The sequence below is a fragment of the Equus quagga genome, chromosome 5, assembly GCF_021613505.1.
Source record: "Equus quagga isolate Etosha38 chromosome 5, UCLA_HA_Equagga_1.0, whole genome shotgun sequence".
Lineage (NCBI taxonomy): Eukaryota > Metazoa > Chordata > Mammalia > Perissodactyla > Equidae > Equus > Equus quagga.
In genome coordinates, this window is record NC_060271.1 from 77,930,076 (window position 1) to 77,948,461 (window position 18,386).

An 18,386-nucleotide genomic window follows, 5' to 3' on the forward strand; every position below is an offset into this window, starting at 1 on the left:
GAGTTCATCATCATTTTCTCTTTATTTTTGAATATGTGTGAAAATAACAAAAAGTTGTTTGTGTGTTTTTTTAATCCTTGTCTCACCATGCATACCAAAAATTTCTAGATGGATTAAAACTCCAATGTATAAAAGGAGCCACGCAGCCTGAAGTATTCACATGCTACCAAGTCATTGTCAGTTCATGGTATTATAGCTATTTGTTTAAAGCCCTTAATCAAAAATAAAATGTTCTGGACTTGTAAAAAAAAAGGATATCACAAAGTACTAAAGGAAACCTACATAACTGTTTATATAATCTCTGGGTAGGGATGAACTTCCTAAGCATGACAACAAAATCAGAAATCCTAAAGATCTTACTGAAGCAAACTGTAAAGCCTTCAGATATCAATAAAGACCCTAAACAAAAGTAAAAGCCAGTCAACACATTTGAGAAAAATAATTGTAGTATATAAATGACAAAGCATCAATATAATGAGAAGCCTTTGCAAATCAATAAGAAAATATGAATGTTCAGTGTAACAGTGTGCAAAGTAGTGCACGGGCAAGTCACCAAAGAGATACAGCTGACTGAAGAATGTGTGAAAAGATGTCCAGCCATAGTAATGAAAGAAATGCAAGTGAAACAGCCTGGCCACTTTTCACTTTCAAATTGGCAGGAGTGCAGTGAGGCCAGCGTGCGAAGCTGAGGAGTTTGGCTGCAGTTGATGGACGATGGGGAGCCATTGAAGGAGCATGAGCAGGAGTCATCTGTAGACAGAGGAACCTGCTGCCCTATGTAGGATGGAATGGAGCTGTGAGACTGAAGGCTGGGCAGCGGTCCAGGTGTGAGGAGGAGCACAAAACAGAAGACAGTTGGGTTGAAAGCATTCGAGGAAAAATCCGCAGGTCTCGGTGGTTAGCAGAGAGCGTGAAATCAAGATGGCCAGTGGTGTGGTATGACTGGGAGGACAGTGGCACCATTGAGGGAAACAGGGATGCTGGGGAATGGGCGAGGGGAAGTCCAAGGTTTGTTTTTTGACACTGTGGGTCGTTGTGTTAGACTGAGTCTCATTACTAGTGACTGGCGGCCCACTCAAACAATTTAAAGCCACAAAAAGAATTTGCTGCTTCACACAATTGGCAAGTCCTGGGTGAAAGTTCCAGGCACATCTGGATCTGGATGCTCAAGGGATGTCATCAGGAGTCTTTTTCTTTGGGCCCAAAGAGAGGATGGAAATGGCCACAATCAGCTTCAGGTTCACATTCCACCACCTGAGCACAGGTGCTGCAGTGGCTGAACTCATTCCTGAATGATCACTGCGACTGATGGACAGGCTGAGGTCACAGGCGCTCCCCTAGGGCTAGGGGGTGGGGTCAGCCCACCCAAACAACATTGATCCAGAGTCGGGGGAATGGTTCTCCAAGGGAAAATTGGGGTCCATCTACAAAGGGGGACTGGAGCTGAGCAGCAAAATCAATAGTTGTCCACTACATCTCCTTCTCACCTGTCCAAGGGCTACACAGATACCCCTTCTGGTATAATTTTTTAAAAATTTTCCCTGTTTATCATAATGCAACTATCCCTCACAAAACTTAAAACATACTTGTCCCATCTCCAGAAAGAGACGTTCCAAGTTCTCACCCACTTCCCATGCCCAGCCCCAACGCAAGATCTTGGCGATGGGCTGTTTGTCAGGTACTGAGCCAGCCCCTCATGGTCTTTCAGTTTATGGCCAGACTACAAAGATGGGGGAAAAATCGGATAGCTGAAAACACAAAATCCTCCCGGCTGAAGAGGGAAGATGAGGACAAACACTCGGTGCTCACAGGTCCATAGCATAGTCCACATGCTGGACCAGTGCGCGAGGACGAGGTTTCCTGGCCGCCAATGGGCCCCTCTGGTTCTGCAGTCTCAGAGAGCCTTTCTTGTTCTTCATGCCCTGAGGCCACATGCGAAAGGGGCATCAAGAGGGTCACCTACCATTCGTGCAGTTTTGGGGGGTGGGGAGCTTTGGGGGCTGAGTAATCCCCGGCCTTTGTTTTCCAGGTTTGCGTTTTTTTCTGGCAATACAATTTCCCTAATCACTCGGAGGCTTTCAGTCAATCTGCATTCGGTCATCCCCAGAGCTATTAACCAAACTAGAGACCTCGCTGAAAGTTATAATTCTTGAATCGAGTCCCTGTGGCGGTGTTGAGGGAGGAGGGAGGTTGTCTTAGCAACAGGCCTTGGTGCTCTGCCCATTGCAGGAGCCCATGGTGCTGTGGCCTCTAGCTGGGCCCCTGCCTCAGGGCAATGGGTGGGAGTTGGAGCTTGGCTGCCCCTTCCCACTCAAGCTGCATCCCAGTGGAACATCGGTGAAGCTAGAGGGCACAGCAGGAGGAGTCCAGAGCCTGTCGGGCCCCAGGTTTGCCTCCTTCTGTGTTTCCAGCCTGCCTGTCTTTGCTTGAGCTGACTTTAGCTAGAAGAAGAGAACTGGCTCTTAATTATCTTACTCTCAGCCATATTGGATTACTGGCCTCAGGCAGAAAGGGCCTCTCTGGGCAAAGTAGCATTTTCTTCCTCTCTGCTTTCAGATGGGCCCCTTTAGCCAGTGTCTCTCTTTTTTGTTGGACCTGAGGCCATGGGAAAGGCCATGCCCCAACATCTTGACCTTCTACAGGTCCCCTAAAGTTCCAGCCTTGTAGGAACATCGTCTGAGCTCCAGAGGCTGCGGGAGAGTTTCATTAGCTGTTTCGCTGCTGTGCAGCAGGGTTCGCCAACTTCTGAGGGGGGGAAGTGTATCTTACACCTCTCCTTAGTTCCACTAAGTCCTTCTTAGCGTCTATTACTTGAAAAAAAAAAATCCATTTCTGATTCTAATTTCTGGGTTAGGACTTTTTCCTGGTGCAGGTATCACCGACCCAACTCCAACTGGCTTAAGCAAGAAAGGGAATTGATCAGCTCACATAACTGAGCAGACCCGGATCTCAAATGGGGTCTGTGAGGAATCTTTCCCCATTTTAATTCTGCTCTCTGTGTTGGCTTCATTCTTAGGTAGTTCCTCTCAAAGGAGACAAAGATGGCCCTAGCAGCTCTGGCCCTCCCTATCAGCGTAGAAAGCTGAGCACAAAGAGGAGGCATTCCCCCAGTAGTTCCAGAGAAGTCTTTGGGACATGACTCACTGACTCAATGAAAAAAGATTTATTGGCTCAACTTGGGTGATCTGTACCCATCTTGGGACTCTGATGGGCCAGGCCTATATCACATTCTTACCTCTGGAGCCAGACATGGACCATCAACCCTCCACCCCCACCCCTAGACCATGTGACTGAGAAGGTAGGAAAGATGGTTCCCCAAGGTCAAAGCAGGGTGCTGTTACCAGGAGATGACTGGGTGCTGGGCTGGCAAAGGAAAACAGACATCCACCCATACATCCATGTGGAAATGCCAGAAGGCAAATGGAACTCAAAAGCAGGTCAGGATGGAGAGGTAGAGCTGAGAGTCAATGGCTCAAAGGTGTGAGTGAACCTGTGGGAGTGAACCAAACTGCCTGTGGAGAAGACAGAGGCAAAGAGAGTGTGAAGGCAGACCTCCCATCAGGAGACAGGAAGATTAAGGCAGCAAGAAGAGGCGGTCAGAGAATCCAAACGGGGCAGCTTCATGGCAGCCTAAGAAAACGGAGAGGTCAGTAGTATCAGCCAAGGCACCAAGTGGGTGAAGACCCTTAATGACAACTGGATTGTCTGATTAGCAGGTGGTCTGTGACCTGGAGGAGGGCAGTGACAGCAGAGGGTGGTTGAAGCCCAATTAAATGCCAGTGAGGAATGGAGTAGAGATCCCACGAGGCAGGAGGGGGTGACTGGAAGCCAGAGATGAGGGGGGATAGGCAGGGGGTTTGAGGGTGACCAGGGGTAGGATGCCAGGAAGGGTGGTGGCTTGTGCCAGAAGGGGCCTGGAGAGGACAAACATCGTGGCTCTGGGGGCAAAGGGCAAGGCAGGGGCACTGACCTAGTAAAGAAATCTGAGAAAAGGACCTAGGTGCCTGGAGTGGCAGGGATGGGAGGGTGTGGTCCAGAAGCAGGACCACAAACAGTGACACACACACAGGTATCATCAGGTGATGTGACATCTTGGTCACTGCAACATGGTACTAATAGCCAACCTGTCTGATGGGTGTGGTTTGCATGATATGGAATGAGCATCCTCTTTTAAGGATTTTACAGCCACGTACATATTGTACATTAATCTTAAGTGTACAGCTTGACTGTTTACATACGTATACACCTGTATAACCACCACTCATACCAAGATACAGACCATTTTCAGCATCACATAAGCTTCCCTCTTGCCCCCTCCCAGTCCATATAGCCCCCAGGGACAAGCTCTGTTCTGATTTCTATCATCATCAATTCGGTCTGTTCTTGAACTCTAGCTATGGAATCCTGCAGTATGCATGCACTCTTTGGTCTGACTTCTTTCAGTGCAACATAATACCGAATGGATTCATCCATGTTGTTGCATGAACAAGTAGTTCCTTCTCTTAACGCTGGGTAATATTCCATTATGAATATACCATAATTTATCCATTCTACTGGTGATGGGCACTTAGGTTATGTCCAGGTTGGAACTATTATAAGTAAAACGAATGCCTTTTTTTTTCTTAAAGAATTCTCATTCATTCTCACTTTCGTACATGTAGAGGCCCTCGCAGAGGTACCAGAATGGCCAGCCCCCTCAGAGAAGTCAGGCCATTAGTCTCCCCTCCCCCCTCCATTCTGGGCACATGTTTCCTGGGGAAGGCAATTTCCTCACGGGTCGGGGATATGTGGTTGAGGGAGTGGGGAGCAGGGATGCCACCCTCCTAAGACTTACTCCCTCTCTTCTAGCCTCCTCGCCCCTGGCCGCAGACACCTTGAGCCTTCCTGATCCCGCAGGGGGGCTCGCCCGCAGCCCCCCATGAGCGCGCCCGGCTGACCGGCGGGGCGGCCGCGGTGGAGCCCGGGCGCCGCGGGGGCGGCGGGGCCATGGCCTCGCTGGACCTGCCATACCGCTGCCCCCGCTGCGGGGAGCACAAACGCTTCCGGAGCCTGTCGTCGCTGCGCGCACACCTGGAGTACAGCCACACCTACGAGACGCTCTACATCCTCTCCAAGACTAACAGCATCTGCGACGGCGCTGCAGCCGCGGCGGCTGCCGCAGCCGCCTCGGGCTTCCAGCTGGCGCCCGAGCCCGCCGCCCTGCTGGCCGTGCCCGGCGCCCGCCGCGAGGTCTTCGAGAGCACGTCCTTCCAGGGCAAGGAGCAGGCCGGGCCGTCGGCCGCAGCGCCACACCTGCTGCACCACCATCACCACCACGCGCCCCTCGCGCACTTCCCCAGCGACCTGGTGCCCGCCAGCCTGCCCTGCGAGGAACTCGCTGAGCCGGGCCTGGTGCCCGCCGCCGCCGCGCGCTACGCGCTGCGCGAGATCGAGATCCCGCTGGGGGAGCTGTTCGCCCGCAAGTCCGTGGCCTCCTCGGCGTGCTCGACGCCGCCGCCCGGGCCCGGCCCCGGCCCTTGCTCCGGGCCCGCCTCCGCCTCGCCCGCGTCCCCCTCGCCTGCAGATGTGGCTTACGAAGAGGGTCTGGCGCGCCTCAAGATCCGCGCGCTGGAGAAGCTGGAGGTGGACCGGCGGCTGGAGCGGCTGAGCGAGGAGGTGGAGCAGAAGATCGCGGGCCAGGTGGGCCGGCTGCAGGCAGAGCTGGAGCGCAAAGCGGCCGAGCTGGAGACGGCGCGGCAGGAGAGCGCGCGGCTGGGGCGCGAGAAAGAGGAGCTGGAGGAGCGCGCGTCCGAGCTCTCGCGCCAGGTGGACGTGAGTGTGGAGCTGCTGGCCTCGCTCAAGCAGGACCTGGTGCACAAGGAACAGGAGCTGAGCCGCAAGCAGCAGTGAGTGGCTCACAGGGCCCTGTGGGTGGGTGTGCCTGTGAGTGTTCCAGGGTGGGTGACCGTGTGTGTCACTGTGCTGCCACCACCACCGTGAGTGTGGCTGTGAGTGTGTCAGTGTATGCCGCCATGGCTCTGTAATATGGGATCTGTGGCCGTGAGCATGTGATGGTGGTGTGTATGGGGCCAAGAGTTTCATGACAGTGTCTGTTTGGGACTATGAGTCCGTGGCAGTGTGACTGCGTGCCTGTCTGTGAAGACTGTTTCTCTTCCTTCTCTGTCCTAGCCAAGGCCAGCCCTTCATTGTGACACCAGATCCCCTCAATTCTCCCCTCTGTCTTTGCCCTATCAGATTTTCCCTCTCTACTGTGTTGTTCCTGAAAGCATACAAACACAATGTCCCTTCTCCCATGTGCTACAGCCCCCCTCCCCCGTAAGCTACTGCCCCTTCTCTCCTCCTTATAGAGCAACTCCTGGAAAGTATTGTTTATGCTCCTGGTCTCCAATTTCTTTCTCCACTTTCTCTCTTGAACCCACTCTGATTAGGTGTCCACCTCCACCACTGTCCTCCATGTCACCAACGACCTTCATGTTGCCAAGGCCAAGCCGACATCTTCTTTGGGCCATCAGCAGCATTTGACACAGCTGGTCCTTGAAATGCTTTCTTCACTTGGCTTCCAGGACACTCTCCTGGGATTTCCTTCTATCTTATTTTTGCTGCTTCTCAGTCTTCTTTGACGGCTTCTCATTTCTCTGGTCTTTAATTGTGATTGTGAAATATACAGATGTTATGTGTGTGTTCCCATAGTAATATAAGCTCCATGGGGGGCAGGAAATTTTCTCTGCTTTGTTCACTGCTGTATCTCCACTATCCAGAACAGGGCTGGACCTAGAAGGTGCTCCGTAAATGTTGAGTGGATGTGTGACAACTGTGAGTGCATTTGGGAGTAAATACTCACATGACTCCTAAGTGTGAGGTGTGTACATGCAACTCCTGGAGGTTGGTATGCTGTAAATATGCTTCTGCATCGGAGAATGTTTCCGAGAGGGAGAGACAGAGTGTGTGTGTGTGTTGGTGGGACTGTGCCTCAGACTGTGTGTGTGTGCCTGTGAATAAACATGATGTGAGTACATGCACATGAGTGTGTGGGGCTGCATCCTGGGCTATGTATATGTGGCTGTGTGTCTGTAAGTGTGTACTCATGAGGGAGGAGGTGGCTGTGTGTGACTGAGTGTGCCTATGAGTACTTCCATGGGGAGCAGGGGTGTCTAGCTGTGGGGGGGGGGTCTGGGTGGGTGAGGTGTGAGTGTGTGACTGCGTATATGCTTGCATTTCTGTGTGTGCCATTGTGTGGAACAGTGTGCCTGGGCCTGTTCTGCATGTTCCCCTGTGCCCATGAGTGGACGCCATGGGCAGCTGTGCCCATGTCTCTCCCCACTGGCCAAGGTCTCCTGCAGAGGGTGGGTGGGCAGCCAGGCCAGGGCCCTGGGGTAAGAGACTGCTGCGGGCCCAGGGAGGTGGTGCAGATCGACCAGTTCCTGAAGGAGACAGCGGCGCGGGAAGCCAGTGCCAAGCTGCGGCTGCAGCAGTTCATTGAGGAGCTCCTTGAGCGTGCCGACCGTGCTGAACGGCAGCTGCAGGTCATCAGCAGCAGCTGTGGAAGCACCCCTAGCGCCAGCCTGGGCCGTGGAGGTGGCGCAAGTGGCGCTGGGCCTGGCGCCCGGGGCCCAGGCAGAATGGTAAGTGTTCACCCACCTTCTTCTCTTCACCTGCACACCTGGCCCCCTACGTGTCCCCTCCGCCACTGCCTGATGTCACCCCCTGCCCATGATGCTCCATGCTTCCCTTCTTTGGCTCTTCCCCCATGAGCAGATTCCAGGCCTGAAGTAGGGGTCTAGGAACAGGGGAGCCCCTCTGATTGAGCAGAAGTGCCAGCCCCTGAGGCTGTAGCGAGGTGTGATCCAGTGGGCTGAGTCCTCAGGGGCCCTTCTCTGCCCCACCCTGCAAATGAGAGCCCAGGAACTACAATTGGGGTCTCGGGTGCTGGGTGGGTGTGGGGAGGGGGCTGGTGAGCCTGCTTCTCTGGCTGTCTGTCTGTCTATTTGTCCATCTTTCCCAACTGTTTTCCTTCTCTCCATCTTGTGCCCTGTTTCTCTGCTCCTTCCCATCCTCTTGCCTCCTCTGCCCCTCTTCCTTTCCCTCCCACTCTGGGGGCCCACAGCGAGAACACCACGCAGGCCCGGCCATGCCTAGCACATACGCAGTGTCACGGCATGGCTCCTCTCCCAGCACAGGGTAAGCCTCGGGCCTGGCCCGCCCCATGCAGCCCACCCTCACCCTGGAAAGACCCACCGGGCCACTGGATGGCTGGCCCTTCTAGGGGCTTGGCTCCTCCTCCTCCCCCATCCTCCTTGGGTCACCTCTGTCTGCTTCTCCATACTCAGAGGGAGCTCTTGTAAAGTAAGGTGGGTGGGTTGCCCTTGGCTGGTGGTAGGGCTGGGACGGGGGGTTTGGGCAGGCCCGGAACCCCTTGCTCCTCACCATCTGGTCCACCCCACCTCAGGGCCTCCAGCCGTGTCCCAGCTGCATCCCAGAGCTCAGGCTGCTATGACAGTGACAGTCTGGAGCTGCCCCGGCCAGAAGAGGGGAGCCCTGAGGACGGTGGCCCTGGTGGCTTGGGCACACGGGCCCAGGCTGCCAACGGTGGCTCGGAGCGGGCCCAGCTCCCTCGCAGCTCAGGCCTGCGGCGCCAGGCCATCCAGAACTGGCAGCGCAGACCCCGCCGACACAGCACGGAAGGGGAGGAGGGGGACATCTCGGATGTGGGCTCCCGAACTACCGAGTCCGAGGCTGAGGGCCCCTCGGATGCCCCCCGCCCTGGGCCTGCCATGGCTGGGCCGTTGAGCAGCTGCCGGCTCTCAAGTAAGTCCTGGAGGGTGGTCAGGAGGGACCAGTCCTTCCATAGTGCTGGGCCCTCTCAGGGGACACAGGGTCAAGGCAGTAAACCACTTGGGCTCCTGAACCTCCTTTCCCCTTGCCCCAGACTTTCCCACAATGAGAATGTCAGACTCCCTCTTACACAGCGGCCTGCAAGCCTGGGGCAGGAACTCCTGTGCCAGGGCAGTGCTGCACACAGGGACACTCAGGCTGGATATCGCATAAGGATGCCACATCTAAGGGGGTCTGTTCACATGGTGAGCTCATTGACATTTACAGGAGAGTAGCTGAGTGTTGACTCCAGGCTCTGAGGCCCCTGGAGCAGTGGGGAGAGCCCCCTCCTATATATACACAAGGCCATGTGCATTTGTGGGTGGGTCAGGGTCAGGGGGTTAGAGGGTTCAGGTCAGGGTTGTGGCTGCATCCCATGTGGCTGCTCCAGGCTGTTCACAGAGGCCCAGTTTCTGTCCATCTAAACTCTAGCCCTCCAAACCCTTTCCTGCTCCAAACTTGACTCAGTTGCTTCATCTAGGGGGTGAGTTTGGGCTATGTGATGATATATGATCTTAAAAAGAAAGTTTACTTGAAGAAAGGATACCTTTTTCTATTTTGCAAAGTTAGGGATGGGGGTGATGCAGAGGAGGGGGAAGCAGAGGGCCCTTGTCCTTCCTCCCAAGTCACTGGTCCCCCAGCATGGGTCTCCTGAAGCTCCCCCCTGCATCTTCATGCTGGCCTTTGACCATCCATACTCACCTTTGACCCTCTGGTATCCTGCAGCCCGACCTGAAGGAGGCAGTGGGCGGGGTCGGCGAGCCGAGAGGGGCAGCCCCTCACGCTCCAACGAGGTCATCAGCCCAGAGATCCTCAAGATGCGAGCCGCCCTGTTCTGCATCTTCACCTACCTGGACACACGCACACTACTGCACGCCGCAGAGGTCTGCCGGGACTGGCGCTTCGTGGCCCGCCACCCTGCCGTCTGGACCCGAGTGCTGCTCGAGAATGCCCGCGTCTGTTCCAAGGTGCCTGTCCCTGCCGGTGGCCCCTGCCTTCCCAGGCACCCCTGCTGAGAACCCAGCTCCAGCCTGGCTCCCAGAAACGCTCTCTGGGGACCTCCTATCCTGAGACTGGTCCACCTCCAGCCAGCCAAGGTCAGAGCCCCTCATCCCCAGGTAACCCCTCTCTCCCTGCAGTTCCTGGCAATGCTGGCTCAGTGGTGCACCCAGGCCCACTCGCTGACACTGCAGAACCTGAAGCCCCGTCAGCGGGGCAAAAAGGAAAGCAAGGAGGAGTATGCCCGGAGCACCCGGTGAGGCTGTGGTGGGCGGGTGGTTGGGTGCTCCTGGGCCGTAGACCCAGAATTATGTGGTGATGCTTCTCAGAGGAGGAGGTGGCCACAAGCAACTCTATGACCTCTTGGCCGTCCCCAGGGGCTGCCTGGAAGCAGGGCTGGAGTCCCTGTTGAAGGCAGCGGGGGGGAACCTGCTGATTCTGCGCATCTCCCACTGTCCCAACATCCTTACCGACCGTTCACTCTGGCTGGCCAGCTGCTACTGCCGTGCCCTGCAGGCCGTCACCTACAGGTGGGTCCACCCCACCAGATGAAGGCCCATATCTTCTTGGCCTCAGGCCCCAAGGGTCCCTGGGCTCTACATACCCTTTCCCCAGGGCTCTCAGACAAAGGGACCCAAGAGCTCTGCTGGCGGCCCCAGCTTTGTCTTTTCAACAGGAGTGCCACAGACCCTGTGGGCCACGAGGTCATTTGGGCCCTGGGCGCAGGCTGCAGAGAGATTGTCTCCCTCCAGGTGGCACCACTTCACCCCTGGTGAGCCCTGGCAGGGGTAGGAAGGGGACCGGGTTGGGCTGGGGCTGGGGCTGAGGACTGAGCAGATCTGGGCTCATTCCACAAGCTGGTTTGGGGAGAGATTCACACTCATCAGTCTGTGTATTTAGGTGTTAAGAGCAGGGCTTTAAAGTCAGACCTGGGGTCATGTCCTGGCTTACAAGCAGCGTGACTTTGGGCAACCCAATCGTGCCTTAATTTTTCAACCTACAAAGTGAAGGTGATATTAAGGATCTGTTGATCTTATTAGGACTGTTGCTGGCTCAAATGAGATGTATACAGAAAGCCTGCTGGGCCCACAGTAAATGTTCAGTAAACACTAGCTAGAAATAGCAAGGTTTGTTTGGCATGTGAAAGGCAGTTCAAGGAGGTCAGTGTATAACATGCAAGACAGCCGGTTGTTGGCCAACACAGGGTGCGAGATCATTCATCGCTCTACTTGGAGTTTCCTCAGACATACCAGCCTTTCTTGCTCCCTGTGCCTTGCCCTCCCAGCCCTCTCTCCACGTGACAACTCCTCCCAGGTCATCCAGTGTCCATTCACTAACACCCAGGTAGAATTGGTCCCCTGCCTCGATTCCTATTGCACTTTGTCCCCACCCCGGCTGCAGTCCATTTTGCAATAATTTCCCTATATTTCAGTCTACACTGGACTCACGGTTCTCAGGGCAGAGGCTGTGAAAGTCCGTTTCCGTATCCCTGGTACCAAGTGCATGGCAGACACCAGAGAGACGGCTGCTGCCTGGGAGAGTGTGGAGGGATGAAGCGTTCAGGGAAACAGCAAGTTTGGTGTGAGTGGTGGGCAGGGCCAAGCAATGAGTGTGGAAAGGAAGGTTGGGTCAAGGTCAGCAAGGGCCTTGCCTAAGGGGTTTCGAGTTTTGCTTTTTTGTTTTTTTTTGAGGAAGATTAGCCCTGAGCTAACATCTGCGGCCAATCCTCTTCTTTTTGCTGAGGAAGACTGGCCCTGAGCTAACATCCATGCCCATCTTCCTCTACTTTATATGTGGGACGCCTACCACAGCATGGCTTGCCAAGCAGTGTCATGTCTGCACCTAGGATCCGAACTGGCGAACCCTGGGCTGCCGAAGCAGAATGTGCGCACTTAACCGCCGCACCTTTGGGCCGGCCCCTAGAGTTTTGCATTTTATCTAGAAAGTGCTGGGAAGCCACTGGGGGATTTTAGATCTTAAAAAATGGGATTAGATCAGACTGGTAACGTTCTGTGTCCTCCCCTCCCACAGACTGTCCACTTCTTAAGGCCGGGGACCATGTCTGTATAGTTACCACTGTATCCCCAGGGCCTAGCTCAGTTGTTCTTGGCTGTGGTAGACACTTGAGAACCATTTGCTGAGTGACTGAGTGAGAGAATATAGGAATGAATGGCTCACTGTCAGCAGTGCGGAGGATGAACTGGCGGGGAGACCAGTTATCATCCAAATGAATGTTGATGGTGGTCTGAACTGTGGGTTGAAGAGCTATTCAGGGATCAGAACCTACAGGTCCTGGCAGGAGGTGAGGGAGGAAGAGTCAGGGATGATCCCAGGTTTCTGACTTGAGCAGCTGGGTGGTTGGAGGGTCCTTGCCCGGGAAGGGGTCTGAAGGAGTTGGCTTGGGGTGTCATGCAACCAGAGGCTTCCCTGACGGCCCTCCCTCCACCCCATTCTCCAGCCAGCAGCCCATGCGCTTCAGTAACCGCTGCCTACAGATGATCGGTCGCTGTTGGCCCCACCTCCGGGCCCTGGGGGTTGGGGGTGCCGGCTGTGGGGTGCAGGGCCTGGCATCACTCGGTAAGCCTTTCCTTGGGACTAGGGTGGGGGTTGATGGGAAGCAAGCATGAGTGCAACACTGAAATCCCAGAGGAGCTCGGGCTGCAGCCTTGGTGGTGGCAGGAGCACCTGGGCGCTGCGCAGGAGGTGACCTGGGAGTTGTCAGCAGGACCTCCCCTCTTTCTTCCTCTGCCTAGCGAGAAACTGCATGCGGCTGCAGGTCCTGGAGCTGGACCACGTGTCGGAGATCACCCAGGAGGTGGCGGCTGAGGTCTGCCGGGAAGGTCTGAAGGGACTGGAGATGTTGGTGCTCACAGCCACCCCCGTCACCCCCAAGGCCCTGCTGCATTTCAACAGTGAGCAAGGGAAATGTGGGGTGGGGTACAACTATTGCCTCTTACCATGCCTTGTCAGCACATAGCATAACCAGCTTCCTGTCGCTCCTAGGCAGCAGGCACCAGCACTGGGGTCAGACTGACCAGGGTTCTAGTCCTGGCTTTGCCACCAGTGCCCTCTGAGGCCAGTGTGGCATTCAAGGCCTGCCAGCATCTGGTCCAAATGATTCAGTTCCACAGACATGTATTGCCCGTGCTCTGCCCATGTTGGAGACATGAGCTGTGGAACACCATCTGCCCCTCCATGAGCCTCCAGCCAAGGGCAGAGGGAGAACAGATGGGTTAAGAGCACAGGTTCTGGAGCTGCACGGACCTAGGTCTCAATTCTGGCTCTACTGCTTATTAGCTGCGTGACTTTGGGCAAATTACTATACTTCTCTGAGTTCTGTATCCCCGTTTTCTAGACTGGCTTTCTAGAATGGGTAGGAAGGTTAAATGAAATAATGTGTGTGAGCCCCCCTAGAACAGTTCTTAGGGTGAAGGAAGACTCCCCCTCCCTGGTGTAGACTCCAAATCATGCCTCCTCTGGCCCCCACCTCCCTCCAGCCACCCACTCCACTCGCAGTCATTCCTCCTTCATTTAGGACACAGGTGCCCAGCCCGGGCTGCTCACACCCAAATGAGACCACCATCCAGGACTGTTTGGCCCCTGGCAGGACCCCATGTCCTGAGCACTGAAGCTTCCTTGACCTTATTATTTCCAGGATCATCTTCTTGCCTCCCCTTCAGCCTCTTGGTCCCACCCTGACCTCCAGAACTAACAGCTCAGCCTCCAAAATCATGACCTCCAGGACCCTGTCACCCTCCTGACTTTCTTGCTCCTCCTCCTCTGACTTCATGGCAACATCCAGTCCCTTAAACCTCTGCTTCCAAAATGTTTGCTCCGTCTGCCTTCATGCTCCAGTCGAGACTCATGAGCCTCACCTCGGCTGCTCTGCCCTTATAATTCATTTCCAGATGCCCGGGCCATAACACCACTGTCCCCTCTGCCAGGGAAGTTCCTAGAGCTCTGCACAATTGGCTCTTGCCCACTCATCTTCCCAGAGCCCCTGCAGCCTCTGCTCTTTGACCTTATCCTCCACCTTTTCCCCTTGTCCTGTGTGAGCCCCTGGGTGGTATGGGTCTGCTCTCCTCTTTATGTTCCAGTGGCTGGCATGTGATTGTCTCTCAGTAGGTTTCTGATTTCATTAATTAGTGAGAGGAGAGGAGGCAGCTCCATTGCCCAGGCCAAACATGGGCCTCCATCTTACCCACCTTTTCCCAGGCATTTGCCGGAACCTCAAGTCCATTGTGGTCCAGATTGGGATTGCTGATTATTTCAAAGAACCCAGCAGTCCTGAGGCCCAGAAGCTGTTTGAGGACATGGTAACAAAACTCCAGGTAAGGCGTTGACTCTGAGGCCACTCAAGATCCCAAGTGGCATCCCAAGGCTGGGCTGGTAACCTGGGCGGGTGATGGGAGGGCCCCGCCTGTCTGGCCCTGAGGGGAGACTAACCCAGGGTTCGGTCTGCAGGCCTTGCGACGGAGGCCCGGCTTCTCTAAGATCCTGCACATCAAAGTGGACGGCGGCTGCTAACCCGGGTGGGGGGCGGCAGGGCCCCTGCCAGCCCCACACCAGGGCACTCTCTTTGGACCTCCAGAGGGACCCTGCTTTGGACTAGACCTTCAGAGGCCTAGTGTTATCCCTGGCTTCCAGGGAGGGGTTGACAGCTTCCTGTCCTCCTCCTGGGACAGTGGAGCGACAGGCCTGACCCCGGGCACTGCCTCTCCAGGGCAGGGGCTCGGACAGAAGTTGCCCTCCAACCCCCACCCCACCCCCAGCTGGAGCAGCCTTCTGGGCACAGCCAGAGAGGAGCTGAGTCACCACCAGCACCAGGTGTCACCGCCCGAGGATCTGCAACAACTACCCAGTGGCTCCTCAGCTGCTCAGGCTGCTGGGGCAGCTCTCCCTTTCCTGAGGCCCCACCTCTGGGTCACAGGTGTCTGCTAGGCCCCAGGCCAGAGGGGGCTCCACAAGGCAGCTCAGACTTGGCAAGGAGGGCTCTTCTCCCCCTGCCCTATCCCAGCCCTCTGTGGGGCACCCCCTTCAGATGGCTTGCCTGGGCTCTGGGTCCACTTTCTCCAAGGATAACACAGATAGGCCTAGGGGTCTGGGCATGTGGTCAGTCAGAAGTCGGGTGGGGGGGAGGTACAGGAAGTAGTGGGAGTGGGCTTGGAAGGGCAAAACATTCACCCACAACTTCTCCCCAGGACCCTGAGACCACCCCTCCCAAGGGGAGAAACTGCCAGGCAGAGAAAGAGTTTGTATTGCTGTAGAAAAGACAAGACCCCTCCTCCAAGCCACCACATACTCCACTGCACACCAGAGCTGAATTCAGAGCTAAAAGGTGCATGTTTCTATACCCACCACCAATCCTGAGCCTCTGGAGGGGCGAGGCCCCAGCCTGGGAAACCCTGTCAGTGGGGAGCAGCAGTTCCTGTCTGTGAGGAATGTCCTTCTAATCCAGGTGCTTGGGCGGAACTCTGATGGCCTTTGGGTCCCCTAGGCTGTGCAGGAGGGAGTCACTGGGCTGCCTCTGTGCTAGGGCCTGGAGGAGGCCAGGAGGGTGGTTTGGTTTGCTTCCTTGTCTGGCTAACTTGCTTAAAGATGTGGCCTTGGTAGGGAGCCAGACCTGTGGGGCTAAGGACAAGGAAGAGCATCCCGCCCTCCCTCCTCAGTCTCACTGGCCCCATGGGCTGAGGGCTCTGTTGGGGGTCTTCTGCCTGGGGGCAGTGCTGGGGCCTGAGCCAGAGCCACTTGGCTTAGAAGCCACAGAAAACAAGTGGAGGTTTTTACTGCTCCTTGCATGGTTCCCCAAGGACCAGGTCCCAGCACTAAAGGCTCCAAAGACTCAGGCCTCCCCAGTTCCTCCTCTCAGAACTCCCACAGTGACGCTGAGGCCGTGGGTCCTGCCAACCTTCCTTGGAAAGTTCCTTCAAACATTAACGTAGATCCATCTTAGGGTTTCCTTCTCTCCTGTACAAGACCGGCTCTCGGCCCTAACCATCTGGCTGCTGGTCCTGGCTGGGGCTGGGGTCCTCTAGTTTCTCAGTCCTTGCCAAGGACCCAGTTTCTGCCACAGCCTGGCTTGGACATCAGGACCAGCCCTGTGCTGCCCTGCAATGCGTCCTCCAGACCTGGGGCCCCACAGGCTCAGCAGGGCACCCAGCTCCCTGCTTCCACACCCAGCTCTGTCCCCACTCTTTTCATTGGTGACTTTTCCTCCTGTGGCTTGTTCTAGCCCGGCCCTGTGAAAACCCCAAATACCAAGGGTATCATGTTGGCAACTCCCTGTCCAGTCCTGCATGAAGCCTTGGCGAAGTGGCACCCCCACCCTTGCCCCAGAGCAGCTGGCTTCTTTGGCTCCCACCTCCCCGGTCCTGTCCCCAGGAGTTATGGGAAGACGCACAACTTTTCTCTGTCCTCCATGGGTCTGGAGGCCCACTCAGGGCCTGGCTGCCCTGGGTGCACCTGTCATGTCTTGCCACTGCACCCTCTATAGCCCCTGCTCCCTGTGACCCCAGGACCAGAGGTGCTGCCCTCCCTGTCTCCTGGACAAAGCACAAAGGGATGTCCTGCTTGGCCTGAGCCTGCCATACTGAGAGAGTTTTTCTGCCCTGGAAAGCCTCCATCCCTGAATACCACCAGGCTTTGGGCAATTTCTCCCGGGGTGGATGCCCACTGGAATGCCTGGCATCAGTCCTAGGAAAGGTCAGGGTGCACAGGCAGTGAGCTAGAGTGGGAGAAATGTGGTGCTGATAGGACTGATTCTAGTATTAGGTTCATTCACTCATTCATTCATTCATTCATGCAACAGCCCTGAGTACCACCAGCACTGGGGGCAGCAGAGTGAACAAGATGACTCTCCTGCTGGTGGGAAGTTTGCCTTTCATGGGGTTGGCTGTTTCCAGGAAATCCACCAAGTCCCCCATCTTGTATTTTCCAGCTGAGTGTGTGGAGGATGTGTGGGAGTCTGTGTTGCACAGGCCCATGCCCCTGCTAGCAGGAATGATGGGTCACAGCATGTCCCATTGCATACCTGCCCCTGGGCTCACAGGCTGGTGCACCCTGGCCTTCATGCATGCCCTGAGAACTGGCAAGTTTGCAGGGCTCCCAGGACCCCCCAACTTGACGCTATGTTCTGCCTCTCCTCAGGGGAATGAGGCCTGCTGCCAAGTGGGGAGCTTCTGTTGGCTGGGATGCTCCATTTGTTCACTTCTTTAGTAACCATACAGCGAGGGCTGAGGATGGGGAACAGGGATGGAGGTCCTAGCCATCCCTGGAAGACCTCATCCTTCACTCACCCAAAGGAGAGCCCCCTCCTCTATATCTCACACCTAATAAGATGCAAAGAGGACTATCAGAGAGAGAAAACCAAGGCAGGCTGTGCTCCAGGCATCCCACTTGTGTGTACAAGTCCCATGGGGGTGGCCACTTGGTGTCCCTACCACCTCTCCCTGCTTACAGCCTGGCCCCAGCACCTGGAAGGCTTGGCACATTTAGCTTGAGTGCTTCATCATGCTTTTATTTGGGCTGCCTCCCCACAGCACTGGCAGGGAACAAGGGAGATGCTGTATGTATCTGGATCCCTGAGGGAGAGGAAGTGGACTGCCCAGAACCACGGTCTTTCACTGGCCAGGAGAGACCAACTAAAGAACAAGGCAGCTCATGTTTTCCTAGTCCCTGGAGAGTGGTTTGAGCCAGCCCCTCAAGAACTGCTTCAAAAAAAAAAAGCCCCCTCCGTCCCAAGGCCTGCTGCTCTAAGGTTTGGCTCCATCCTTTGCCTTTGGGTCCTGCCTGTCCATCTGGTCCTGGTCTCCAGTCCTTTTGGGCCACAGGTGCAGAGCTGCTCAGGCCCCAGTCCCTCTAAAGGCGCTATGTTGAAGACCTTCCCAGAGTGATTATTGGTGCCAAAGACCCAGTTCCTGATGGACTTGGGGTGAAAACAGGAGAGATGGTGAGTGGGTGCAGGGCCCAAGTGCCCAGAAGAGTTAATCAAAACTGATGGGATCTATCCCAGCCTGTCAGTCCCTGGTGAGTGTAACTTCTCTCCCCCAGGGGCCTCGAACTTCACTCTTGACCCCTGGTGGCCACGCCTTCTCACCCAGCCTTGTCCCAGGCCTGCATTTCTGTATATATTGCTGTGTATTGTGTGTATGTATTTATTGCTGGACAAGTGTGTTCATCTACAGCCCTTGCCTAAGGATAAGGTTTAGGACTGTGTGAAGATCAGAAGACCAGGGCTGACCATGGCAACCAGCTCCTAGTCCTTCCCCAACCCCTTGGGACCCTGGCCAGTCCCAAGACTGCCCTGACAATCAGGCAGGCTTCCCTACCCGAGTCCAAGCCTCCCCTGCCACCGAGGGTGTGGCCCCAGGGAGGCTTGGCCTTGGGCTCCCCAGCCTCAGCTCTGCCCTGGCAGGGGTCTTGCCTTCGGCCACAGAGGCCTGAGGTGACCTAGGCTTGCTGCATAGCTGGCACCAGTAGGCTTGGCTCTGGCGGGCACTGCTGGTGGGGACCTCCAC

General features: G+C 55.7%; 1 protein-coding gene across 1 annotated transcript; it reads left to right on the forward strand.

The window, feature by feature from the left end:
- The first annotated feature begins 4,986 nt into the window (after positions 1-4,986).
- FBXO41 (F-box protein 41) lies at positions 4,987-14,455 on the forward strand. The gene is made up of 12 exons (XM_046663522.1): positions 4,987-5,885; positions 7,397-7,622; positions 8,105-8,178; positions 8,447-8,805; positions 9,598-9,839; positions 10,011-10,126; positions 10,248-10,400; positions 10,547-10,642; positions 12,329-12,447; positions 12,624-12,782; positions 14,086-14,201; positions 14,335-14,455. Exons 1-12 carry the CDS (start codon positions 4,987-4,989, stop codon positions 14,395-14,397), a joined length of 2,622 nt encoding a protein of 873 aa, XP_046519478.1. The 3' UTR covers positions 14,398-14,455.
- Positions 14,456-18,386: the final 3,931 nt, after the last annotated feature.

Bases quoted from the DNA above. Each gene is read 5' to 3' on its own strand.
- FBXO41 (XM_046663522.1), top strand. From the start codon at position 4,987: ATGGCCTCGCTGGACCTGCCATACCGCTGCCCCCGCTGCGGGGAGCAC. The intron at 10,127-10,247 runs GTGAGGCTGTGG...GGCCGTCCCCAG, and splicing joins GAGTATGCCCGGAGCACCCG to GGGCTGCCTGGAAGCAGGGC. The intron at 12,783-14,085 runs GTGAGCAAGGGA...ACCTTTTCCCAG, and splicing joins GGCCCTGCTGCATTTCAACA to GCATTTGCCGGAACCTCAAG.